This window comes from Symphodus melops (genome assembly GCF_947650265.1).
Source record: "Symphodus melops genome assembly, chromosome: 2".
NCBI classification, from domain to species: Eukaryota; Metazoa; Chordata; class Actinopteri; order Labriformes; family Labridae; genus Symphodus; species Symphodus melops.
Window position 1 is genome coordinate 17,112,238 of NC_136692.1, and position 27,595 is coordinate 17,139,832.

Consider the following 27,595-nt stretch of genomic DNA (forward strand, 5'->3'; position numbering starts at 1 on the left):
TGTATCTAGCTCCTGCTCCCAGGGCGAGCGAATGGCGAGTCAGCAAAAGCTGCCCTCAGCGCTGCAGTGTCACAGAGGAGGGTGACGATGACATGAGGAGGACATCCAGTGAGTACATGTATACACACACACACACACACACACACACACACACACACACACACACACACACACACACACACACACACACACACTTCCTCTTCTTGTTCCCTCTGCACCTCATCATCCCTCCACACCTGACAGATCCTTGTCCATCTCCTCGTTCCCTCCATCTCTCTTCCTTCCTCCCTTTCTCTCTCTCCCTTTTTTCTCCCCCTTTCTTTCCTTTGTCCTCTCTCTCCCTCCTTTCTCTCTCTCACTTCCTCCCCCGCCATCATCTTTCTATATCCCTCCCTCTCTCCATCTTCCTTCCTCCCTCTTGTTCTCCTCTCCCTTCCTCCCTTTTTCTCTCTTTCTTTCCTTCCTTCCTCTCTCTCCCCCTTTCTCTGTCTTTCTCTCTTTAACGCCCCTCCCCCATCTTCTTTGTCTGTCCCCTCTCTTTCTTCTACTCTTTCTCCTCATTGTCTTTCCCCTCTGTCTTTCTCCCCTCGCCTTGCCTTTGCCTCTCCTCTCTAGCTCTCTTTCTCACCCACTCTTTTAGTCTCTCCCACACTTACTCTCCCCCCTCTCTCTCTCACTTCCCCTCTCTTCCTCCACCCCCTCGCTGCCTCCCTCCCTCCCTCAATTGATTTACTTTCTCTTTTTCTTTAATTTTTCTGTTTCTTTCTCTTCTTTCCTCTCCTAATTTAATTATTTATAACTTTATCTTTCTCCTCTCTCCCCCTCTCCTTTTACTCTTTATTTTCTTTACTTGTCTAATTCCTTTCTCTCCCCCCTCATTCCTCACTCTTTCTCTCTCCCTCCAGGCGATGTGGTGACCTCTCTGTTTAGTGTACCATGTAATGCCCGGTCCCTCTCTCCCTCTCTTGGTTTGACTCCCACTCTTTTTCTGCCTGCTCCCCAGATTAAAAACCCAGCTTTCCCAGAGTCCTCCCCCTTCCCTCCCTGCCTACCTCTTTTTGACTTCCCATCCCTTTCCTCCTCCTCCTTTCTCATCTTTCCTTGCCTTTGATGAGCTACTTGCCTGCTCACACTCTCCTTCCATCCTTTTCTTTCACCTTTTCCGAGACTACATCCAAACTAACTATTTAAAAATGTCTCATTTGCTATTTACTGTATTTTGGCCTTTAACATCTCCAAAACATGTTGCCAGTAAACTTTTTGGTCTCTCCAAGCCACCCCACAAGTCACAAAATAAAGACGATCATGTTAAATTTAAGTATACTTGTGGCCGTTAAACATTAAAGAAGAAGAAGAAGATGCTGTTTTTCTGGCTGTACTGTGTTATCTTCTGCATGGTCTAAAATACCTCACTGAGAAATTCTGTGTTTCTTGTTAAAATAGTACCTGTGATCACAGGGAGATGATGAAGAGGTTTAATAATAAGCCTGGTGATAAATCTATCATTTCCTTACACACAGTTGTTCACAAGGCAGTCATCTCATCTACGCCGGGGTTAGGAATCCCAAAAGCTGTTATGATGTACTGCTGTGTTTCAGGTTTGCAAGTCGTTTGGTTTAACTGCAGAACGTCATACACGTCTTAATCATTTCGCCCAAGGATCAAGGACCTCACAAACAATAAGTCTGCCATAACCGCACTGATACACATGGCACCTCAGGTAGGCTAATAGTATAATCTTATGCCCCCCCTCGTGACAGTCTCACTGCCGTCCTAAAAAACATACACAGACATTTAAAATGACCTTAAACCTCCACACTGCAACAATCATGTCTAATTTTTATTGAAAATATCTCATTAAACTTCTTATAAACCACATTCACTTCACAAGTCCAGACACAAATATTATTTTAAGATGTAAAAACAAAACATTATGATCGCTTTGGTTGAGTAAAAAAAACAAACTATTCTGTCAATGAGGCAAGAAGGTGCATTTGTTAGGGTGTCTTGAAATGAGATGCATTAACTCACATATACTCCACCAGGTCAAAAGTAAAGTTAGCTATGCAAAGCTTGTTGAGTTTTTGACAGTGATCAATTTGGACTTACAGTCATGTTACTGGTTGAAATTCAATTCAAGAAGGACAGTAACATGTGCAAGTAAGGCTCTTGAGCTTAACTTTAAAAGTTACAGTGGTCAAGTAAAGTGTAAACAAATGTAAAAATACAAAAGTGGACATGTGCCAAAGTACTTTATGTAGTGTGTGTCTGCATGTGTGTGTCTGCTTGTGTGTGTGTGAGACAACGAATTAATTAATCTGCTCCTGAAAATGCAAATAAGCACTGTTTTCCTCTTGATGAGTACCATTATCTGAAAACATCGAGCCATTATCTGTTGAAAAAAAAAAATACAGTAGGCATTTTTTAAGAAATATACAGCATCGCCAGCCTTGTGCAAACAGTCGCTGAGACACATTGGTAGAGAGACACTGAGTAAGAAGTATTTTATCATTTCTTTATGTGTTTCAGTCAGACAAGATACTTACCAAAATCAGACTGAAACACTCCTTTTTGACCTCCCATCTCTGAAAGATGCCTGGGGAAAAGAGAGGAATGTAGGGAGGAACAGCATGACAGGAACACCTAGAAGTAAAGGGGAAGAAAAATACTGAACAACATCGACAGAGATCTGTGTGCAGGTCAAAAAACGGAGACTGAAGAGTGGATATGGACGGAGCTGAGGAAGTAAAATGGGAACAAAAACAACATATTTTAGCAAAAACATATTTGATGGACTTCATCAAGCATTTCTGGGACCAATAACAGTAGAACACATAATGAACGAGATTTCATTTCAGTCTTGATGTAGTCTAGGAGCTAACGAGCTGTTCAATCATAGAGCTTGTAGGGAGTGACCAAGTAAGCGACAACCTGATTAACAGCTAGTTAAACTGGGTGTTGAAGATCTAAAATTAAGCCTAACTGAGCAGCTGCTTGACCCACTTCTCTCCCAGAAAGGAGACATTCCTCAGCAGAGAAATATAAATCAGCACTGATTGTTCAAATGACCTGTATTTTAATTTACCTGACACTGACGACTAATAACTGTCCTCCTTTTAAGAGCTAAGGCAGAAGTAGTGAAACACTATAACAAGAAAGAAATGGTCTGTGAGGGAGCTCAGAGAAGTTGTAGTTTACTTTCAAACAACGGATATCCACGAGTCCCTGAAACGTCCACAGATTCTTCTCAAACGGAACCTCCAGCATTTCCCTCTGTACACTAGATTCATAATTACAACAGAGATAATCACTTCTGGATAAACACTGAAAGAGCTCACACGTTTTGCAGATACATAGTGTTTGTAGTGACTGGTGAATTTATTGCCAGATATTCATGGGGCCCCAAAGAACAAACCTTATAGTGATTCACTGATGTTCTTCAACATGTCCAAAGTTAAGTTTGTCTAGTACCATAACCCGAGGAACTCATTTCATCCTCTCTGTCACTGTTCGTTAACATACTGGGCAACAACATTTGACTTCACGTTCAATCAGACCTGCCGTTTGACTTGCCACTTTTCTTTGATATTTTGATGCTCAGCGTGAACTTGAACTGGAAGAACCAAAAGGTGATGGAGTTTCAGTGCAAATGACAAAGAGCTAAACAAGTTGTTTGTTGTTGGTGGAGAAGCGTGACATGAAATTAAATTGGGGTCCTGTTCCTGCTAATTATCAACATATTAGCCTTTTTATCACCATGCTGACATACAGGAGTAATTACAACATTTAGCCCTGTGAGGCCTCACAGAGTCTTAGTTACTCTGTTGTTGGACCACTATGCCTAATTTATGAGGTTATTCAGATTTGGTGGAAAAAGTTTGAGATGTCCATTTTCCATTTCTAGCAGTGACTGTGTTCAGTTCCTGGTAAAAAAAGAGTTGAACTACATGTACAGTCCCTACATGTACAATAGTTTATGAAACACGTTCAAATGAGACAAAAGAGGAAAGGCTTACTTTTAAAACTGTAGTTTAGCATTAATGTTAAACAAGTTGTACAAGAATCGGCTGCAGAAGATGGAGAGAGAGAGAGAGAGAGCCCAGTATCTGTACCGCCAGTCATCCAATCAAACATGCGGGACTTTTTAATTTAAATGTACAGCTCTCACCTCCTCTTGACCACACACCTTCTTTTGTGCTGACACAAACTTTTTCTTTAACTTTCACTGAGGCATGATTGCTGCTGAAGCACCTTTGAGCTCCGGAACAAAAAAAGTCAGATTCAACATGACTCACAGAGCTGCTGCAGGAATCAACTGAACTCTGCAGATAGATGAGATGATTCTGAGCATCAAAGTGTCGATTCCTCCCTTGATGGGACTCAAAATGTTGAATATGTAGATCATGTCTTCACATCCCTTGGTACACTCACCTCCCTCCCCCTCTTCCTCCCCCACCTCAGGTCTGTTGGATGAGCTCGTGTTAGTCCTCTTCTCCAACATTTACACATGCGGCTCCATTCCTCTCGCCCTCCTTCAATCTGCTCATGCTCCTTTTTTTCTCTTCTTTTGTGCCTGAAGCACCTGCAGGGAGAAGACGGTGGCGTGCTGAAACGTTAAAATAAAACCATAAAATTAATGTGTCCTGGTCTTAAAATCAAGATGTGCTTTGATGATTCCCCTGAGGCGAAACTAAAATAAAGACTTAAATTGTTGAACGCAAAGGGAATGCAGAGAATATTCTGACTCTTCTGAAATTTGAAGGACTTGTTTTTATCCTAAATCATATTTTTAATAAAAACCAATTTAGCCAGAACCCATGTTATTCTTCAATTTGACAATGGATTTTGTTTTATCTTTCTTTGCTATTAATGTGCTGTTAAAATCATGAATGTGTCCAAAGTCTGTGTTATACCTTCAAGCTTTCATGTACAAAGCAATGCTTGCACATACGCTGTGTGATAGCTGTATAAAAAAACATTGTCATAGGTAACCATGGCCTTAAATTATAGGATGACACTATCACACAACACTATCTAGAAACACTCCTGTTGTTCTATTTAATATATATCAGTGTACTGTTTCAGTTTTAACATTTGACTTAATAAAACCGTATTTTAGCCTCTCCAGTTGTTCTTCAGGACACAACATTATTGTTTCCCTTCCAATTGAAAATAACATTAAGACATATTTTTTGAAGTTATACAAATCAATCAGTGTTCAAGACCTTTGTTTAAGCTCCTGTGTGGAGCTCTTGTTTGGTGTCTATTTTGGCACCATCTGTTGACAAAAACATTGTAACTTCTCTCTCGGGATCCTTCTGCCATGTGTGAGTAGTGCCATTCAACCAAAAGCTCATCTTGTTTTCTTTTAGCAGTAAATTGTATCACACATCGAGTCTTTGCCATGATGAGTGTAAACACAGGCTTTTTCTGCAGTGTGCTGTTAATAACTTGTCTGATGCAGATTAAAAATAGACAGAAATGATCAATATTTATGCTTTCAGTCGGCCCCATAACAACAGAAGAAAACTACATAAAGGACATTTACAGCAATCTATAAATCAAACACTGAGAGAAAAATGAAAAAAAGGGATCTGTGGGTTATAGGCCTCCCAATAACATCATCCAAAAGATCATTTGAATGAAATGTTTGGATAGCGACCCTTTTTGTCTGTTCCACCCTTTATCTCCATGCACTTCACTCGCTGGCACCCATCGTTCGTGATCGCAGAGCTCATAAATTAACTTCAGCTTGGATGGCAGGGAATGTTAGGTAGGTGGATTTGATAGTTAACGATGGCAAACATGCTTTACACTGCTCTCCAATTTCCTCACCCATGGAGTTGTTCTGCATACCTTCTAAAGAGCGTACTCTTGCTGTTTTGTTTTTACTTCTTCATAATCCTATGCCCCAGATTTTAAAGCAGTTACCGTTTCTTGACTAAATTTTGACAATTTTAGGCTTCACTAACAATGTTGTATCACATGACTAATTGTCAAAAAGGACGAGGTAAAGGTGAGGACAAAGCACCGTTTATACCGGCAATTTTTGGACTTGTGCATTCAGTATGATAAAATTTGTCAATGACAAATCGTATTAATCAGATGTAGGATTGTATGTTTTGTGTGTGTGCTTGTTGTGTGTGCATGATCAGACACTGAAACTCTCTTAAAACAGACAGGAAGAGGCTCTGAAATGTGCCTGAAATACAATTCTAAAGAAGTCAGGATGTGTCTGATGTAGCCCGTGAACACACCTCCTCCTGTAATCCTCGAGCTGCATGGAGCTATGAGAGCATGAGTATAAGTGCTGCTGAAATTTTTATTTAGCAGATGAACATACATATTATAAACCTCCCCCAACGTTCTCATGCATGCATGTTTAGAGTGAAAAGCTCGCATAAGCAAAATCCCAAATGTGTGGTTGTGAGGGGAGGGAACCCAGAGCAATTAAAGACATGCAAAATGCATGCTGGTAGCTGCTTTTTGTTGCTGGCTTTTAAATGACAGTTATTCTTTTTTTTTTTTTTTTTTGCACGTGCACTGACAGCGTGCGTCCCTGCAGTGCCAGGCCCCTCTTATCAGTATGCTGTGTGCACTTCCTTTTTAAACATTGCCGAAGCTTTTGGGAGCCGTGAAGCTTCACTGATAAGATAACAGACAAAGCCGGCTCTCTTTAAGGAGGGCGTGAAATAGAAAAATGGGAGATCCCTCCCTGCGGAATATGATGGGAATAACAGCAGGACAGCAATGAGCAATCTTGTGTTTGGAGGAGGGATTTTAATTAAAAAGAAGGAGTCCGATACGAAACAGGATTGGAGGGATGTAACAAAAGAAAACATTGCAAAAACATGCTGCAAAAAGCCACTTCTTGTGTGTTAGGTGAAGATGATCTGCAGAGCATATTTAAATACTTCACCATGGAAACAGGCTCGATGATTAGGGGCAAATAGGCAAAACTGCAGCAGCACTTGAGATTGAGATGATACAAATTAAGGCAACTCTGGACTGTTTCCAAGGAGACGAAATAGGCAGAGGGGTTAAAGTCCAACCTAAACACACCTTAAAGCTATTTTAGTGACAGCAGAGCGGAGAGTATATGGGGGGAGGGGAGGAAGAGGAAGGAGGGGTGTTTCTGACAGCCGAGCTCCACAAATAATCACTAGACCTGCCAAGATGTGTGATCAGAGTTCAAATCCCTCTATATGTGTGTGTGTGTGTGTGTGTATACGCCTTTCATTGTTCTGTGGTTTCAGTGTTTCATGTCTCCCAGAGGCCTCTCACACCTCAGCTTGGCAAAAAAAAGCACATATACAAAAGAAGGAGAGAAGGTTTGTAGTTCAGTTCATGCATTTTTTTCCCTTTATTGTTTCTCCTCTGAGGATTCATTTCCATTTAAAACCCGAACACAGTTTATTTTTTTCTCACTTTGTGACATCATCATCTTGCAACAAAATTCCTCAAAAAACGACTAAAGTGACATTATGGCTGTGACAACGAGGTACATACCTCAGGTTTCAGTTTTCAGATGTTTTTTTTTTTTGGGGGGGGGGAGGGGGGCGGTGTTCAAAGGTGCCAGAACATGTGAAAACTACAACACTACAGAGCGTTTGGTCCCACGCTATCTTTATCTTATTTACCAGTCAAAACATTCAGATGAGTTAAATTTTTTCATCATCTGCATGTTTAACTATTTTCTCTCTTAACCAAAAGACCATTTTTCCTGACTGAACTCGATTTTTTAAAAACAGACAATGAGGCAATTTATCTCAAACATAGACTGTGAAAAAAGATGGGCGACACAAAAGCTCCCCAATAGTGACTCCAAAAACATCTGCAGCTCCACCTCTTAACTGGCATCAGTAACTCTGTGTTAACATATAAGATACTGTTTGTGTTTAATTATGAAATCAAAATACATGCCAGTGTTCATCTTACTGAGAAGCTTGGTTTTCATTTAGTCATTGAAATTAGCAAAGTGTTAGCGCCAGTTATTGGGGGATATTTTCACTTTTTGTCAACAGGAATGGCGGCCATCTTTTTGTGCAGTCAAGTGTTTCATTATGACTTTAATAAGAGCTCTAAAATTCTGACCACATGTTGGTCTTGTATGACTCCTGAGAAAGCTCCATCGGCTGAGGACTGAGTTAGGTTTGAGAGCTTTGAAAAGTCAAATGAACTGTTAGTGTGAGATTGTCTTCATCATGTTGTGAACTTAGTTGAAGTTGGTTTGTTTAAATGAATCGGAGATACATTTCGGTTTGTGTCAAAAAATAAATAAAAATAATAATGTTGAATGTAGACTCTAAAATCTAAACTTAGCAAATTCTAAGGGTTGTAGTTAGAACAAAGTAACAATGATAATGTTTTTTAAAGCTAATTTCAGTTGAAGAAAATAAAGACTTTTATTTATGAAATAATCACATTTGACATTGTAAACATATCATTGGTGGTCTTGGTCAAAGAAAAATGATTAGAGTCCATTCATGAGCAGCTGAACTAGAAAAAACTGCTCAACCTGTCCAAGTATTACCGACCACATAAGTCATGTTCTAAACTACACAACGTTTCCTTTTAACTTAAGTTTTACCATGAACACATTTTATGTTGTGAAACCAATCACCCTTCAGTAAGATGGAGCCACCAAAACTAATGCTCAGTTAATCAATCAGTCAATGTTCTGACTTCGCCCAGGACTTAGACCCCAATCTCCTGGTCGAAGGTCTAATGTTGACTTACAAGTCATCAGTGCAGGACATCTCTGAGCAAGTGGGTCCAAAACTAAACTAAAATAAGTCTTCTTTGATACATCATGATGTTCATGTTGTAAATTATAGTCCAATTTAGAAAGAAATAGAAGATAAAAGGTAAATATAATTATGTTTTAGGGCCTAGCTACCTGTTATTAACATTATGATTGTTATCTAAAGTCTGCTTTTGCTGGCCTAAATTAGCTTTCCAGTTCACACATAAGTCATCTAAAATGACAGATGCTCCTTTTAAAAAAAGATGGTGCAGGAGTTGTTGATTGGTTTGCATTTGATGAGCTCTTGCCCCCCTGAAACTCCAACCACTTGTCCAAATATGGTCATTTCTTTCAAAGAAGATGAATGTAGATGGTAACAACCCGACTCTAAATAAAAGGCCTTATAGTTGTAGTACATCCACCAGTGGCTCGTGTCAAGGTGGCTAAGCCTACCTATAATGTGCAGTCTGCTTGAGAGTCAATACAGATAACATTTATACAACAGGCCTCATTGGCTGAAAGACGCTCACTGAATGGAATTAACACTCAATGTTTACAATTAGCGGAGCTATCATGTTTTTTTTTTTGAAGAAGAAGAAACCTTGACAGATAATGTGGGGCGTGAATGTTTTCCTCATATTGTCCCTCTGTTCTTTAAAATCTAATTATTACCTGAATAAGAATAATACCTTTCAAAGCTTGAATATAAATGTTGTTAAATCATCTTCCAGACATTTGAAATGAGGCCTGCAGTGAGTGCAGGCAGCGTGTCGGTCGAGTCATTAGTCATCAGGCTATAATCTCAGCAGACATAACTGGTCAGCTAATGTCATCCACCCACACTCTGCCTGTCTGACTTCTCTTCGTTAGGCAGAGAAAAGACAAACGGCTTTAAAAACAAACAACAACAACAACAAAAAACGTGACACTTAAGAAAGAGTTGGTTAAACAGTCAGAAAGTATTTAAAGTATTCAAAGCACAGTAGAAGAAGGTTTTAGTTCAGGCACTTGGCAAACTTCCTCTGACTGTTGATTTTTTGTTTATCTGTTTCAAGTCCTTTCCCTTTTGTTCTCATTAAATTTGTGAATATGCTAATTTGCCATACAGAAGGCTGGAATGTGTGTGTGTGTGTGTGTGTGTGTGTGTGTAGGTGTGTGTGTGTAGGTGTGTGTGTGTTTTTGTGTAAGAGAGAGAGGTGAACGCTGTGGAACAAATACTAATAATGACATTGATTACATCTCCAGTCCTCAAATGTGTGCGTGTGATTTTTGTCCGACACCTTTTCTTTAAAAATACAGAGAAAACAAACATTTACATTCAACTCAAACAAACAATCCTTTCGTGAAACCGACACTATATAAACAGTCATAAAGCCTGAAATATCAAAGACCACTTCAGAATGTACAAGTCCGAGTAAAATAACACGAATAAAACGTTTGAAATCAATCCCAAAACAGAATACTCAGAGTTACATTTAAAATCTGTATCCACTTTTCACTTCCTCAACTTCATCCTTGTGTGATTTGAAATCTTTAGATTTAGAACGATCCACTCAGCGAGAGACGTTGATCCAACTTTTAAGGTCAAAAAGGCTTCAAGACCGGAAACAGAGGAGATCTCGAATAACTTGGCATCACAACAAGATACAAATGTAAGTATTGTCCCCATGATGAAGGCTACTGTAAGACAATGAGGACATTTCTGAAATACCTGACAGTCTCCTTAAAGGAACATGACAAACAATTATTCCGTTTCTTGTCCTGGGGTTGGTTTATTAAAGATGTAAGTGACTATCATCTGCTATCTTGCCTAAAACAGGCAAATGGGCAAGCTCATCTTGTATTACTCTGGCAAACACATCGACAGTCATCTCTCAGGTCATTTTAATCACAGCTATTTAAAGGGGGCAGGTTTAAAAACAGTCTGGGTTTTTCGTACATGTAGCCCGCCCCCTGGTAAAGTTCCCCTATGAAGTTTACAGCTCGAAAATGGCAGCAAACTCAGAAATGTGTCATGAGTAAGATGGAAGAGTGGACGACTTTCAGATCACTTTTTACTCACAAGTCTTTGCCTTTCTTCTTCGATATCTTACATTACAACAGCCCAGCCTCTTCAGAAAGCTTCTTTTAGAGAAACTGTTCCTGAGTAAGTCCAATGATCTGTGATGAGGATCATTGTCATCATTCAGGGACATTTAACCTTATTCAGATATAGAGTAGGTTCTGTTTGTGACGTTTTGCTGAATAGCTGAATAGCTTAAAAGGCTTTTTTTTTTTTTTCCTATTTTACACCATTTTAACCATAAATATATAAACCTTTAAAAATAAACTTGACGGATGGCACAGAGACTTTTTACTGAGGAGGTTTTTGTTTTTGTTTTTTTTCACATCTTGTAGTCAGAGTGAGTTTTTAATCCAGTCTCTGAGGTGGATGGAAGTTTCTTTATTCTGTTTTAGGGTGGATTTCAACTCCAAACTCCTTTGTCATGAATGGAGACCCTTCACAGTGAAACATTAAATCAGCCATAACAACTACAGACAGTGTTTAACACATGAAATCTGCTGGGAACCTGTTGTGTTAATATCAAACGGCAACATTTCAAGTTGAGTTTGTTAAGGTGCATTTTTTTTTAAAGGGTTTTGTGATCCCTAAGTGTTGTTTTTTGTGTTAAGGAACATGGGATCATAAAGATATATGTACAAAACAAAACAAAAAAAATCTATCACAAAAAGACAAGGTCACAAGGTTTTTGCATGACAACATGGCGTCCAAAACTCACAGATCAGATTCCACTACAGCTAAAGGCAACAGTCAGCACCGTTAAACAGTGTCTCTGCTCCGATCCCAGAGCCAATTAAGAGGTGTGAGATTCCTCCGTCAGTTCCACTGTTCTTCACGTCGCTCGCTGTCAAAACGGTCAGTGGGGAACACATCAGCCCCCCGAACCACATCCTAAATTAATCGCACTCTGAGATAATCACATAACCGGCAATTAACTCCCGTTTAATACCCGACCTACCCACCCACCCTCTTACAGTACAACTACACATGCACATGTGACACGTCTACACACCGATCTCATTACACAGACAGATGCTGATTCCCAGCAGGCACAACGCACTATGAATTATGTGTTAGTTATCACGATTTAAGCTTTTACACTCTTTTTTTTTAAAGGGGAGGGGAACTTTGGTGAGTAACACGCAAACACTGAACACACACAGTGACATCATCATCAGGGACGTGAACAGGAGAAAAAGGAAAAACAAAATGGTTAAGAAAAGGTTTCATTAAAAAAAAAAAAAAAAAGATACAAACGAGAATGTGAAGTCGTCTTTAACTTCGTTTGGTAAAGTGTGTTATGGATACCTGATAAAACATTTCTTTTCAGACTCTTCTTGCTTTTAAAAATATTTGAATAAATCACTTGAATAGGAGGTCCTTAGCATGTTTGGAATGAAGCCTTTTCAGTTTCGACACCTCTCTTCCATCAGATCGGCCTTTCTGTGTGCCCGTGGAGTCACCAGATTCTCCTCCTCTCCGACTGTAAAAACCTGAAGTACAGAATATGTTGCTTTCAGGCTGAAATGGCACATCATCAAATTGCAGTCATTACTGCAGCCTGTAACGCGGCAGACGTTGCACTCCCCCCTCCACCCTTCTCTTCTGATGTCCAGCCACTGATTCTGGATCAGCTCCAGCCTGTTGGCACTGTGTGTTTGGCACTGAGAGATGATTTGTCCACTGATCTGACATCAGATTGGCTGTAACGGCACTGAGTGAAAAAAAAAAAAAAAAAAAAAAAGATACTCCTCACATTTACGTTAGCCAAGATCGACACCCTTCTGACAGTCTGCTGGCTCACAGTAAACTGCTGATTTTTAAATACCAGAGCACCAACTGGAGTTCAGAAGTCAGAACTAATGCACCCTTCAACAGGAAGGCAGGAAATACAGTTAACACTGATTTGCTCATTTGAGTGATAAAAAAAACAAAAACAAAAAAAAACAAGAACTCTTGATTTTAATATTTTGCATTTGGCAAAATGTGTTTAAAAGGAGACCTGACATAACATAACATTAAATGTTACAGCTGTTCAACACGTCCCTCTAAATTCATGAAAAATGATGATTTTGTTTTCATTAAAAGCAGGTAAACGTGGAGAGAAAGTTCTGTTACTTCAGTTCGAGTCTGTGCCAGAGAGACTTTTCATTACACCTCATCCGACAGTTTCATCAGTACAAACATCTGTGTTGTCGAAACAGTTTGTGACTTTTGGCCATGAGTAGATGACTGCTGCTGTAAAGACTCAGACAGTCAAGGTTAAGACGTTTGTCCTTTATACGGCCCAAAACCTGTATTCATAACGTTGCCTGAAATCTTTCTACACCCGAAATTCAGATCAGGGATGTTGGCTCTAATTTAAATTCATTAATTGAAGGTGAAACCATTCAGCAGTGTGTATTACCAAATTAATTAGTTCTCCGTGACATACTTTTTTTTTTTTTTCTGGGAATTGGCCTTGAAAATGAGTAATATCATTTTTGCAGATATCGCTTAACTTTGGATTGAAGTAACTGGAGCTCGTTTCGATCAGCCTTCACTTCTTAACTCGTCCTGTTAGAACGGTCCGAACGTTTATGTCATGTTTTCCTCACCAGTTGTGCACAAAGCATCACCTTTAGCTCTAAATCAGGAGTCTGACTCATATCACTACCTCCCTGTTGCACCTCTAAGGAATGCTCACAGCAGCATCGGCCTCCTTCTTGATACTGATCACTGGGACCTGAATGATGGCACTTTGTATAAATACAAACAGAGAGAGAAAATCCATCAATGTCCTCTGCTGTTTCCTCATTTAAAGGTTTTAGCTAAACCCATAGGCTTCTTTAAAAAGTTCTTCCCATAAAGGCTACAAAAAATAATTATATAATTTAATTTATTGAGATTGACTAATTTATTCTTTTAATTATTTGTAGATGTTGGAAGCTGCATCTAAGATTGAATAATTGAACCCTTTCCAGATTCAGCTTTCATAAACGTCGAAAAAACGCAATGTGTTTTTGGCCAAAATAATCAAAGCTGAATCCTTGATGTCTGGAGGCTTCTTGTCATAAGAATCAACAAATCAGTGCTTACTGCAAACACCTCTGTACGTGCACTTTGAAACAGAACTACAGAACTGAGCCTGACGCAGATTTAGCACCGTCGTTCACACTGAACTCTTAAACTGGGGTCGGCTCGGCTGATCCTGAGTCAGTGGCTTTCTCATCAGTCCAAACAAGAGAGTTACACAGAGTAGACGTGTCGGCCTAACAGACCCTTTGATTGGCACTCCAAAGAATACAAGTGCAAGGTGAGAAAAATGAAATGAGACCGAAAACATCTACCTGGAAATTTACAAACGGCAAACGTTAAAAAGGATATAAAGGTGATAAGCAGTCAAACAAACTGGATGCGAGGAACCAAGAAAAAGCTGAAGAAGAAGTCTGATGGGAGGAGGATGCTTCTGGGGCTGGGGCACTGAGGGTAATGTAGTCCTGTTCACATGGCCAGTGCTCGGGCCTTGGCGGCTGCTGCCTGTGCCCTCTTCACGGCTCCCTGGCTGTTCTCTCTCCTCACCAGCTGGTTGGTCTCAAACAGGCCCTCATGGCTGACTCCGCCGTGGCCTCCGTCAGCAAACATCAGCACTCCTGGACCAGACAGACTCAATTTGAACTTTTCTCATCAAACAGGAGCTGTATGTACTTTTTTTGGGCACGGAGAGAATCCTGCACGTAACGTAACGTTTCACATAGAAACGATTATTGTCCCTAAAACACATCAGGTCTTAATGTTGGAGATTTCAACAAAAGTCCATCTGCTGTTTGCTTTCTTGTGATGCTCCTGTGAGGGAATGAGGCTAGCTAATCCTCCCTGTTTCTTGGCTTTATGCTAAGCTAAGCTAAGCTAAGCTCACTAGCTGCTGGCAACAGCCAGAAAGTCTCATCTGACTCACTCAGGAAGCAACTGTATATTTCCACAAAAAGAAATGTACGGACTGTTTCGTTCAATTCAGGAAAAACAACATTCTTTGATATGAAGAAGTTTCAAAACACATGATGCAGCTGAAGTATGAGTGAACACGTTTGTTCAGTGACCTAAAGATACATTTTAAACCGGTCACTCCGTTTTTAGTTGAAGACTAAAATTTAAAAAAAGATGAATCCAAGACAGAATAAGGTCTATAATAAAACTTATCAAGTCAGATGAATAAAAAAAAAAAAAGGCTTCCGACCCATTCAACAACAGAAACGTCTTCTTATCACAAAAAGGATTCTTTCGTCTGAATCTTATTCTGTGAGAATCATTCGTGAAAATACTGAGATTAACTGAAAGGAGTCAAGTGAGCAGAAGGTTTGGAGTTTTTGATCAGTCACATCCTAGATGATATTGAACGACGTGGACTGCATGTGAAGTCATACTTTCTCACACTTTATGGAGATTTTATACATCTTTTATCGGCCTTCTTCAACCTGGTGAGCAGATTTCAGCACGCAACATCAAACTTTTTTCCTTTTATTGACTTCCTGGTCGAAAATAAATCGAACTCCAAGAAGTTTCCTTGAGCGCTTGTTGCCTTTAAAACACTTCGAGTCACCTAAACTTGTCGTCGGAGACAAACTAAAACGAGGAATGAAAAACACCTCAGCTCGGCTCTGATTTTAGTTTGATCGAACCTCGACGAGACTGAACGGATCTTTGCGTCCCACCTCTATTTTTACAGGCACAAAAATGAACATGCTGCCACAGAGACACATTGTTCGGCAGTCTTCAAATAAAAAGGTGTTGATTACCTCCAGAGACTCATGGTGCAGACACACGTGGGGCTTCAGAAGAGACAATTATCACTTCTTCACTGTTTAACATCATAAAAAAGTGTTTCAAATGTTTGGAATCACAGCGAAGAGCAGAGGGAGGTGAACGCAGGGAAAAAGTGAGGCGAGTGTATTTATAGAGCTCATTCCTGCAATCATTTTACTTCACAGTAATTTATCTCAGAACTTTAACTTGAACTGGAGGAAAGAAACAAACTTAAAGTAAAGTATATATGTATGAAAAACAAGCTGCTCAACATTTACAGTCCATCTTTGAGGGTTAATTATGAAGACTTACCGTATCCATCAACGCAGCCTCCTTTAAACTCGCCCTCAAACCTCATCCCATCATAGCGAGTGAAGACGCCACAACCTTGAAACTTGCCCTGCACAAATTCCCCTTCATACCTGCGAAAAGAAAAAAAAAAACCCACAGTTTAGACGCATTTAGAATGTAAATATGTCGAGCCAGTTGAGCAGGGAGGGGGGGAAGGACACCTTTCAGAAACCAGAGGAAAGCTTTTATAGTTTCAGTAAATGAGGTGTTAATTGGAATTTTTTATATGAAAGGGAAGATTTGAAAACTATTTCTCTTCAAAAAGGCCCTTTGGCAATGAGCCATAGAAAGGAAGCAGAAAAAAACAAAACAAAATACAGAATAAAGCAAAGAAAGTTTGGACGTGTGTTTGGGGTGATAAAAAAACAACATAGTTTGACAGAATGGATGTTTCCTGTCCATCATGTTCAAGAGAAAAAGAAGAAGACTCTTGAGCGTTTTAAATACATCCAGCCTGAATACAAGGGGCAATAAGGTCAGATTTGAATGTCAGCAGGTATTTAGAATCGTGAGGGGAACTTCCACGCTTTTTAAAACATGTCAGACATGCAAAGAAAGATTTGTTGTCCTTCATAATAGAAAAGAAAAAAAACAAAGATCAAAAGTGAACTCTAAAAGCAATCTGACTAGAAAGTTAACCTTTCTCCAAAATCATTTAGTTTTTTTACTTTTTTTTTCTCTTGCTGTTTATTTGAAAACCCTTGAAAAACTAATTAAGTGACGTTCTCCGCACAGTAACATAACAGGCCTCGATGTTCAAGTACATTCTCAGGCGTACTTGAACATTTGACCTCGGCTCAACAAGAGAAAAAACACGTTTTCAAAGTTAGAGCCACAGAATGTGAATTTGGGGGGTTTGGAAGGGTCAGAGAGTCACATTCTTTCATTCAATGATTTCATGATGAATACATTTCTATACTCCAGAATGATGGACGGTCATGTTAAACTTTGAACATGTTTGGCTGAGAAACTTATTGAGCAGGTCGGAGGTTAGTTTCTGTGCTTCTATCTTTTATCTGCACTGGCTTGTTTGTGTTTATTAAAGAAGAATAAAGAACAATGTCTCTTTTTATGACATCACAAAGGGGACTGACACATTCATGCTGTACAGTATGTTTTCAGTATGAGGAGCTGTAATGTGCGCTTTAGCTTATGTTATTACGTTTGGATTATTTGCTATTCACCTTATTTATTAAGGCAAACAAACCCAGCTGCAAAGTGCACAAACAACATCAGCAAACTGAACTCATGGACACATCTGAGTAAGAGGTGTGACCGCGACTCTGCGAGTCTAATCCCCCCAGTCTGGACAAAATGAAGGCATGGAGGATTTTTCGAAAGTGCAATTTTTAAATGTTGAAGATTTTCAGAGTGCGTGTTTGATTGAAACATCTTTGTTTTAATTTGTGGGGTCAAATGTGAGCTTACAGGCAAAAGTTAGTCTGAGGCTGCTGGCAGTAAGTCTGACATAAGCATCGAAGGCACCGGCGAAAGTCACTGGTCACACCTCCGGGCAATTTTAGGTCACCAATTACTGTGGCAGCATTTTATAGAGAACAAGATCCGACCTAAAACCAAACCTCTGGATACTCAGCAGGTCATGTTACCATTATGTATATGTATATATTCAAATAAACTGCACTTTAGTGTATATAGAGAAAACAAAGCCATCAGTCACGACATTAAACAACTGTAAGTTCAGGTTAAAAGTCTTCCTTTAAAAAAAGCATTTGATTTGAATACAAAGACAGCGAATGCACCACAGACCTGGAGCTGTCGGGGAAGACAAGCACCCCACAGCCATTGAAGAGGCCGTTCTCAAACTGTCCCGTGTAACACGTTCCATCGCTGAAGGTCAGCTGACCCAGGCCGTGACGCAAACCTGCAGTGGCATCGCACAGAGAAAAAAAATCAGGGTACAACCTTTGCATAGAAAAAGCTACCATGATGAAGCAGGAGTGTGGAAGCTCCTCTCTGGATTTCGAGGCTATAATGCGCCCGCTTAGAAAAGATTTCAAAGGTGTTGTGCATGCAGATGTTGTTCATTAGAAAACACTTGTCCTCCCGTGTTCCTATACGTCTCAATGGATCTTTTGTACACATCCACTAAATAACATAGCACATGATCTGAGACCACACTGTGGTCATAGCAGCAGTCATGATGTTTGGAGCTAAATTGTGAGGAAAAAAAACAAAACTGATTTGAGGCCCGTGTTTAGTCCAAACGAATGCAAAGTGACACAGGAAGAAGAAAGGCTTTGTGTTCACGTGTACCATTCGTTCATCCTTATTTCCTGTTTCTTAACATCAATGAGGCTTGGTTGGGACTCAATTTGCCTTTAACTATAATCTGTATTTTTACTTGTCTGTGTTCAAATTCACGATATACTCTGGATTTTGTTTTCCGCGTTGATCCACATATTTTGTGTTGAAGCTGTAAAAATGAAGTCTTCCTGTCGGGCACGACAGACATGGAGTACATCACTCCAAATACAAAAATGAAAGGCACACAATGAAGTCTATTTGGCCTTCCTTCCAGCTTGTTAACAAGCGGATGCTATAGAAGTTGCTATATACAATATAAACCTGAGATGTCACACTAATTCTATATAGTGACTACTTCAATAACTGATGTATGTGTGTGTGACCTCCTCAAACAAAAAACAACTATTTACTGGAAACCAGTACAGTCTGGCTGCGAGGCTCAGACATCGTGCCAGTATTCATCCATTCATTCACTGGATCCTTTTTGTGGATTCTCTCCTTGAAAAAGCAACCGATCTGGAGGTTAAGTTTGTTATTTTTCACGTCTTCAACGGGGTCAAACGTGTTTATATGGATGAGAATGGATTTTATATGTATCAAACTGGTAAGTGGAATGTGGGCGCGAGTGGTTAGTGTGCGTGTCCCCATGTATGAAGGCTATAGTCCTTAGTCCTCAATGCGAGCGGCCCGGCCTGTGGCTCCTTCCCAGCATCTCAATCCCCACCCTCTCTCGCTGATCGCTGTAGTAAAGGCACAAAACGCCAGAAATATCAGATTAATGGGAATGAATTGGGCAACATTAACCGATAAGCTAGAGGAAAGCCTCTTGCAGTGTGCAATAAATGTACAAAGTAAAATATCCAGGCACAGAAAAAAAAAAAGGTTTGATCTCAGCGTGAATCCTTACGCAAAGATTTCGAGACAGTTTAGGGAAGAGTGTGGAAGTCATTTAGGGAAATGAGGATGTTAAGAGCATCATTATTTTAACTAAGAATTCTTAATTAGCAGATCACAGATGGTGCTTAATTTCTTTTTTCATATCTCTAAAATGTTCCCACGGAGGTGAGACCTCATTTTCCCTTAAATTTTGCAACTCATTTTCAGAATCAGCGGCACGGCAACAGACGGAGACGGGGAGGGGAAGAGGAGAGAAGGGAGCATTCCTCCCTCCTTGCCAGGCTTTATTACCAGGCCCAGGGGGAATTAGGAGAATAACTGGATGTGAGGCACAGTTGGACAGGGGCTGGAGGAGGTCCTCGGTTCCTCGAAGCAGCTGTAGGCGAGGAATGGGATTTACGGGGAGCTCGCCAAGCAGCATGGAAACTGACGGGAGGGGAAGAGGAGTGAGGAAGGTGTGGAAGCAGAGGATTGGGATTTACAGGAGGGGGAGGGAGAGGGTGAGCCCAACGAGTGTTGTCCCTTTGCTCCCAGCTAATGGTAAAGTAAATTAGGCAGCCCATCTGTCAGGGCTGCTTAAAGTGCTGCTCTCGGCCTAATCTCAGCAGGGTTTTCACGGGAGATTTGGAGATGAGATGTGGCCCAAAACGAAATCTGGAGCTCTGCATTCCATTTCCAAAGTCTTTTTCTCCCTCTCAAACATCACTCTCTCCATATGGCCAGATGTGTGTAAGTGTTTGTGCGTGCACCGGTTTGGCTCAATTAAGTCTGTATGGGTATGAAAAAGAGGGGCCAACAGGGGCTTAAAGCCAGACCCCTGAGCCCCCTCCGCGGGGAGTCCTGTGAAGAGGGTGAGAGTCCCTGAGGAGAGAACTTCACGCTCGAGCCGCTGAGTGTCAAAAAATGACATCTTCAATCCGACATTAGAGGAGTATCAAAGAGGGCATGATGTCATTAAAAATGACGAAGAGGTTAAAGTGTAAGCAGTTTAGATAGACAGTTGGATATGAACTTATTTAGAGACTGACATTAATAAACATTAAGAAGTTAAATTAGAATGCAGAAAGTGGCTCCATTTTCTATGAAACGCACGTTGGTGATGAAGACAATCTTCCAGGGGGGGTCCCATTTACTGATAATGAATCGAACAGAGATGAAAGGATTGTCACTCATGTTGGCATATTTCAGCTCTGATCTGTCAACATCATATTTGGACGATTTCTATTTTCTTTCTTGAAAAAAAAAAACAAAAAAAAAAAACACATCGTTAACAAAAAGAAACATTCTCTGACATTTTTCTCTCATGTTCATAATAAAACCGCTCACTAACAACTTAATTATCAGGAATGCCAAACCCTTGTTTCCTGTATTTGCGTACGGTATATTCATGGCTGCAGACTGTTTGGATCTTGTTTTGTATTTGTTAATAATCAATATGATGAATCAAACAAACATTTTAATCCCACATTTACACACTGAGGTTTTATCCTTTAAGTCTTCCAGCACAACCACAGAATGGTACAGGATTATTAATGAAACACAATTTTAACATACTGTACTCCCCCAGCCCTGAATAGTCGAATAGAGATAGTGAGAGTGTACAAATACGGGCATTACAGATGACCTTGTGCAGGGAAGTTACTTTCAGCGATGGGCTGAATGCTTGGAAACGATCTACGTTTATCCTCCACTGTGTCAATGCTTTTTTTTTTTTTTTTTTTTTCCCCTTTCTCCTCTGCTGATGGGCACCTTGCATCCTCACCGCTGACCAGTTAGCTGGATTGCGTGTGGCTGACGGCTTGGCGTCCGTGTCGCTGCACGCGCGGGGCATGAGAGTCGTGGCGCGCCGCGTTTTAATCTGAGAACGAAGCAGAAACAAGCTGCATTTGTGTCAAAATGGGACGATTTCCCTTCATCAGCCAGTCAGTCGGCGCAGGAAGCGTCAGAGTTTAAAACACTCTGAGCACACTCGAGCTGATTACAGAGAGGACACACTCTAAAAGTATCTACAGAATAAACTCTGTTCAGGTAGGCTAGAATAGACTACGAGGAATACACAGCATACGATACACACTTTCCTCCATCTGGACAAACGTTGACTTTTTAGAGAAGGCTCAGATTATGTGCTGTAAGGGACAGTGAATTCCTCTCTGTCCCTTCAGACCTGATCCCTCCAGTCTCTAATCTGTCACTCAGCTTCTTTGCAACGCCTCTCTTTCGACTCGTGTCGGGTCATGGTCTCCGGCTTATGTAGGGTTCAGCTGAATTTGTCCTGCTTTTATGGCAATCAATAGCGGTAATGCATAGATGTTAAACGGCTGCATGGGCAAAGTACAGTTGTAAATGGCCTCTGCTGCTAGCTACAGTTGATGTACCCGCCCAACTTCCTGTAACCTGATAGCGCCCGGTGTCTGCCTTCAACCTAGCGCTCCTCTGAATTATTCATGTGACACCACCAGACCTCTGCCCCGACACACATCGACATGTTTGTGTGCAAACAGTGGCCTGACACACACGTGGACACGGAGGCACCATGCACGACGCGCATCACTCCGTGTTCACGACTACGACTACGTCTCCGCACACACACACACACACACACACACAGAAACGCAACTATTGTAATCGCACGTCATGTGAAAACATTTGTGTCATAGAGAAGGGGCTGGAGAAGATCAGCTCTGTTCACACATGCAGATGGAAAAGGTGGGGAGAGTGATACTTCATTAAAAAGGGATTAGCGTCCGGTAAAACAAGCTCTATATACAAGTAAATGTGGAGAGAGGGAGCCATTGAAAAAGGCATTAACATCGAGATATGGTCCAACAAATGCTTCCCATTAGGGAAACTATCTTGTTTTGAGATTGAAGTATATGCAGGTAGCCGGACTAAACGACTGCTGCAACACTTGGATTAACTCCCGCCTTAGCTTATTGCTAAGAGCAGGTATCGATGTAAACCTGAAAATGATTCGGAGATCTCTCCTTATTTCTCAACTAAACATGAGAGCAAAAGTCCTTTATAATGCTGAGATGCAATAACAAGAGGCTAACTTCCACTTGCCCGTTACTGTTGCTTTCTATTCTTCGGACTTTTATTGTTTTTTTTGTTTTTTTCATAAATGCTACGACTTGCGATGGCTTCCATGTGCATCTCATCATGGTTGTGTCATATACAAACTCTTGTTTTTTGTTTCTGTTGTTATCATGACGAGCTCCAGCACAGGAGCTACATTGCTCTGACTAATGTTCTGACTGTAAAACACACAGTACAATCAGATTTATAAAGTAATCAGAGATTGTTCTAAATAGAGGTTTGACATTCAAAGAGTAAAGGTGATATTATCCTCCACACCATGTATAGAGGAATCTAAAGCTGGAAGGAATTTGTGACGTATGTTGTGAACTGTATTTAACGGATGCACAGAGATCATTGAAGCTGTCTGTTCTACAGTTTACACTAAGTTTTATAGATTCAGTGTTAAGGACGTTTAGTTAAACCCCTTACAGTCACTTGGAAACGTACGCTCTAAAAAAAAAACTAAAAAAAAAACCCCAACCCTGCAGTGCTCTCAAAGCTGGCTCATCATAGCCAAACCAGTTTAACAGCTTTTCACTAACTGTGCAGAGACCATATGTTTGTCCCTGCAGACTGGCGCTGCTTTGGTGCCTTACTTTTGTTCTTTGTTTAACCTTGCCCTAAAAGTCGTCAGTGTGTTTTTGTCAAACTGAAAACACCGGTTTAGGTAGTGTGATATCCAATCCCAGTGGGATTGAAGCCCCAGATGGTGTGTGTGTGTGTGTGTGTGTGTGTGTGTGTGTGTGTGTGTGTGTGTGTGTGTGTGTGTGTGTGCGTGCGCACTGTGCTGTGGTAGCTATCTTTACTGTGATACTGTTTTTTTTCCTGCCAATTAGCTGCAATCTGTGCACATGTATGCAGATTCATTTTAAAGACTCGTGCTGCGACTTCTCAGCATCCGTTCATCAGGAAAACCATCAGCTCATCCCTTAAAATCTGCCACAGCTTTCTTTTGAGACTATTTCTATCTAACGACATTGATGTGATGCTTTTGTAGAAACCTCTGACAACATCTACGATCAGAAATCACCAAACAGCTTCCTTGCTGTGCTCCTGTCTATTTAACCCTTTTTTAAAGCAAATCGGGACTAAAATCAATCTAAAATAATTGGCATCATATCTATCATATTGTGTTGACAACATGTTATGCTTCAGGATGTAGACAGAGAGCTATAGCACACTGTAGATCATTAGAGACTCATATGTCAGTCGAGTGAGATTTTTATAACCTGAAGGTTCGCTGTGGGTTTTTTTTGTTTTGTTTTTTTAAACAAACTGAAGTTGTGTTTGCATTGAGAGGAACACACCAAAACAAACAGTGTGGAGCCTTGAGGTCTAACAAACATGTCGGATGCGTTGCCTCGCTAATAAAACATTTACAAATCAAAGTCCTATATATCCATCCTGGAGCAACCACACTGCTTCAGTTCCTTTTCAGATTTCTCAAGGCAGAGCAGGAGCTGAGGGGTTTGACTTTTTCTACAGACTAAGTCTGTGTGTCGCTCCTTTCAGGCTACTCACCGTACTGTCAGCAGTTGCATTCAGGGACGACTGTTGAGTATTTATTCTAAATATTGATACAGACCAATATGTGTTGAAAACATACACCAGGGCCTCCAGGTTTAAAAAGAACCCATCCCAAGCCAGTATAATATCTGTACTTCGTAGTCGAGAGAGGTGGTAAATAAAACGGATTCATTTGAAAAAGATCAAGACTCTCATCAATCAAGATTTAAATGGATTCATAACTTCCAATAGTTGCTCTTTTTTTCCCAAATTGTTTATGTTACTGAAGGCCTATTTCGACAATCATTTCATGCACTAGGCTAATGTATTCAGCGTGTTGTAATGTATAATGTATGTTAGCAGCCACGCTGTAGGCCTACGAAGGGCTCGAGCTAGAAGTGACACTTAAACGCCACACAACTCTGACATTTACCCAAATCAAAATAAGGTGCAGAGCAAAAAAAAAAAAGACATCTTCACACCAACAACCTGGAAAATATTTAGTCTGCAGTGTTTCCTACACATAGACGATACCTGGGCAGACCGGCCAAGTATAACCCCCCCTTTTAAAAAAAAAAATCTTCTCAACTGCTGTGGAGAGAAAAGACGGAGCAAAATAGAGCAGAATCCCATCAGCTTCAGAGAGAGAGAGAGAGAGAGAGAGAGAGAGAGAGAGAGAGAGAGAGAGCTACAAGGTCCACTCTCCATACATTCTTCCAAATGCATCAAACCTGAAGCTTCTCATGCTTTGCTTCAAAAATGTGAATGTACAGCTGCTTGCTGCGGATTCAGTGTGGAACTCCTATCATGGAATACCGAGTGGAACTTTTCCAAACGTGAGGCGTACGCCTGGTGTTTACGTCTGGGCGCGTGCGTGGATAAATTGAGCAGATTAAAGTTGCAAACTACATTCATTTAGACGAGAAAACACATTAGATAGGAATACAAACCCAACAGATACAAGACAGATCAAAGAAGAAAAAAAGACACATTTTGTGAGTATATTTTGGAGATTCCTTTGAGAGAGACCGCGTACAACCAGTGGTACCCGTAGTTTGAGAACCACTGCTCTAATAAAACCTTTAAACCCGACTTTTAACGAGACACTTCATTTTTGTATGAGTGCGGACGGCGCAGGTCAGCCTTACCTTCTCTCCATTCGCCATGGTACTCCTCACCGTTGGAGTAGCTGAAGGAACCTCGTGTCAGGGTCATGGGTCCTGATGGCACAAACAACAACACACAGAAAATCAAGACCTAAACACACACACGTAGAGCTGACAGTTCCTCTTTCAACATGTCATGGATCATGTGCAACCTCTTGAATAAACTGAGCACAAACGGTGCCATGATTATGCAGCAGTCAGCCACAGAATAACCTCTTTGATATGACAGAAAACATTTTTTTCCCCTGCAAGACATCCAAACCAAACACTGTACGTGTGTGTGGATAACACAACTTTAAAAAGGGGTTCTAGTTTTGCACTGTGACATGAAATGTTCTGTATTGTCTCTCATTGGCTGATTGGCATACAAAGCATGAGGTCATCCTGGGTGCTGGTTTTTGGTACAATCAGGCTGTAGCTTACCAGCTCTCCTTTGTTTTTCTGTCTACTTTGGGAAAGGTTAGACTCCAGTTGCACTCTCTTCTCTCGCACCGAAAAAATTGCAATCAAGTTGCTTGATTTTCTTTTGAATCAGAAGAAAATAATATGCAAATGCAGAATCTTCACAGCTGACAGTGCAATATTTAGTGCTGATTATAACAGCATGCTAAATACTAATAAACAATTTAGCTGTACTAGTGCCGTAGCATTGCCAGTTAGATCTGCTGCTTAAAACACTGTACAGGTCATACGTAGTCAAAAGCCCTATTCAGAGTGTCATTTCCAGGTGCAATATTTACATCTCTGTGATGTATTGCCCGAGTATGTCCCAAAAGCACCCACTGTACTATCTTCTGAGGTAGTCACAGAGGTGTTACAGGGGCAAGACAGGATCAGCTGAGCCAGCAAGGGAACGCAGCACTGCACATCTGATTTTGTGTACATGTGGAGCTCCCAAAGTATGTGCTTCCGCAACTCAACTTGCAACAAACACAAATAGACCTGGCGGATATATCCTGACCAATTCAAGCCAACAATAGGCCTTTTCCTGACAGCTGTTGAAGGCTCCCTTCTCTTTTTAATTGTGAACAAGAACAGGAAACCATCAGCTTTCTGAGACGGTATTAGAAGTGAAGCAAAGAGCTCAGAAAAGTTGTGTAATAACTCATCACACAAAATAGACCAAGTCGCAGGCAACTGGACCAAGAAATAGTGAAAGAGTTTCTTTCAAGCAACGTCACTATCAGAACAAACACACAGTCCCATGATGAGCTGTTTGATCACTTTATGTGGCATTATATTGCTAACAGTTTTAAGGGGGTTGAATTAAATTGAACGCAAATGAAAAAAAATAATGTTGAAAAGTTGGAGAACATCTATCTGCAGTTTAGGCTGTATACTTAAAGTCATCTGATTTGACCAAGAATAAAAAGCGTTTGTGTTGACTGCACTCTTAATATGCTATCACCTAGTACTACAACAGGACTAGAAATGTTGTGATCATTAATTAAAGTTGTATGTTTTTTTTTTCTCTCTCCATAACTCTGAACGTGTGCCCTTATGAGTTGGTGGTCGTTGCTCTTTGGTGGGCTTGTGGGAAAGGAAAAGGTGTTTAGGCCTTTTTATTTAGTGTAATTGATCCAAAATGTCTGTGCTCGTTTTCACGATCTGATACTAAAAAACACACATTTTTGACTCGAACAGGCGACATCCCTCTGTCAAACGACTGTGGTCCTGGATGGATATGCTTTTCTCTTTGATATATCTAAATGCCACCGACAGCAGCGTCAAAGAAACATTCAGGCTTCACAATACTAACGGTGACATCTACGGCCCGTGCATTAGGCAGACTAATTGCTCAAATGCCATCAGGCAGTGTCAGATTAGAGGAGTGTGTATTCCTCCATCTAATGTTGCCACAGTAACGGCGCCCAAATCCCTTTCATCCTGCCGGCATGACGCTGCCTCGCAGCCTCCCAAAACACGTACACATACACTCAGAGAGAGAGGTGGCCCGGAGGAATAAATTAAACGTTTACCTTGTTTATTAAAGAGCAACTCAGTCCTTTGTCTCTACATCACTGAACATAGCGGCAGTTGGAGGATTTCTGCTCCTCTCTCAGCGACTATTTCGCCTTTTCCGTAGCTTGCTAGTTCCCTTGGCGGCGCAAACTCAGTACCTTCACAAGGAACAGTGATCTGATTGGTTTCCATACATCCGCTTCGTTTCAATGCGCACTATGATTGGCTGATGTTCTTTCGTCCTCCGTAGAAGACATCTTTGTCGAGGGCAACGGGTTCAACGACTTAATTAGATGGAGTGCTCCACCGTTAAAGCTTTTGCCCTTTCCTTTTTTTATGTGCTGCCAACTGTCTCTGTAGGATTGTAAAACGGCAGCGAGGTTCCTGTTAATGATAGGGTGTCATTTCACATTTCAATTTGGTGATTAGACGTGTTTTGGCGAGTTTTATGGAACTGGATTTATAGCGCTAAAACAGCTGCACTGAGGTTTTGACAGTGTGTTAAATAACTTATGGATTCAAAACCTGTAGAAGGACTAGTTTTGTAAATGAAACAATAAGCAAGGTGACCAAATTAAAGCAAAACTCTGTCTATCAATCAGTTTTTACTTGTAAACTTGGAATTCGATTTTATAACCTGTCCTTGCATGAGCGTTCCTCATCCTGATTTTTAGGCAGAGAAGGTCCAACTATGACACATTTCTTTAAAGTTGTTATTGACTCATTTAGGGAGAATGGACGTTTTGGGAAGCTGGCTCCCCTTTTAAAGCTGTCTGTTTC

General features: G+C 40.7%; 1 protein-coding gene across 1 annotated transcript; it reads right to left on the reverse strand.

The window, feature by feature from the left end:
• Positions 1-12,041: 12,041 nt before the first annotated feature.
• On the reverse strand, positions 12,042-26,994 carry LOC306820645 (MORN repeat-containing protein 4-like). Its single transcript, XM_079338553.1, has 5 exons — positions 26,833-26,994; positions 24,836-24,907; positions 17,709-17,823; positions 15,903-16,012; positions 12,042-14,440 (listed from the first exon to the last, which is right to left on the reverse strand). The coding sequence occupies exons 2-5, from the start codon at positions 24,900-24,902 to the stop codon at positions 14,292-14,294; spliced, it is 441 nt and encodes a 146-aa protein (XP_079194679.1). The 5' UTR covers positions 24,903-24,907; positions 26,833-26,994; the 3' UTR covers positions 12,042-14,291.
• Positions 26,995-27,595: the final 601 nt, after the last annotated feature.

Bases quoted from the DNA above. Each gene is read 5' to 3' on its own strand.
- LOC306820645 (XM_079338553.1), bottom strand. From the start codon at position 24,902: ATGACCCTGACACGAGGTTCCTTCAGCTACTCCAACGGTGAGGAGTAC. The intron at 17,824-24,835 runs GTAAGGCTGACC...ATGCCACTGCAG, and splicing joins CCATGGCGAATGGAGAGAAG to GTTTGCGTCACGGCCTGGGT. The intron at 16,013-17,708 runs GTCTGTGGTGCA...TTCTTTTCGCAG, and splicing joins GTCTTCCCCGACAGCTCCAG to GTATGAAGGGGAATTTGTGC.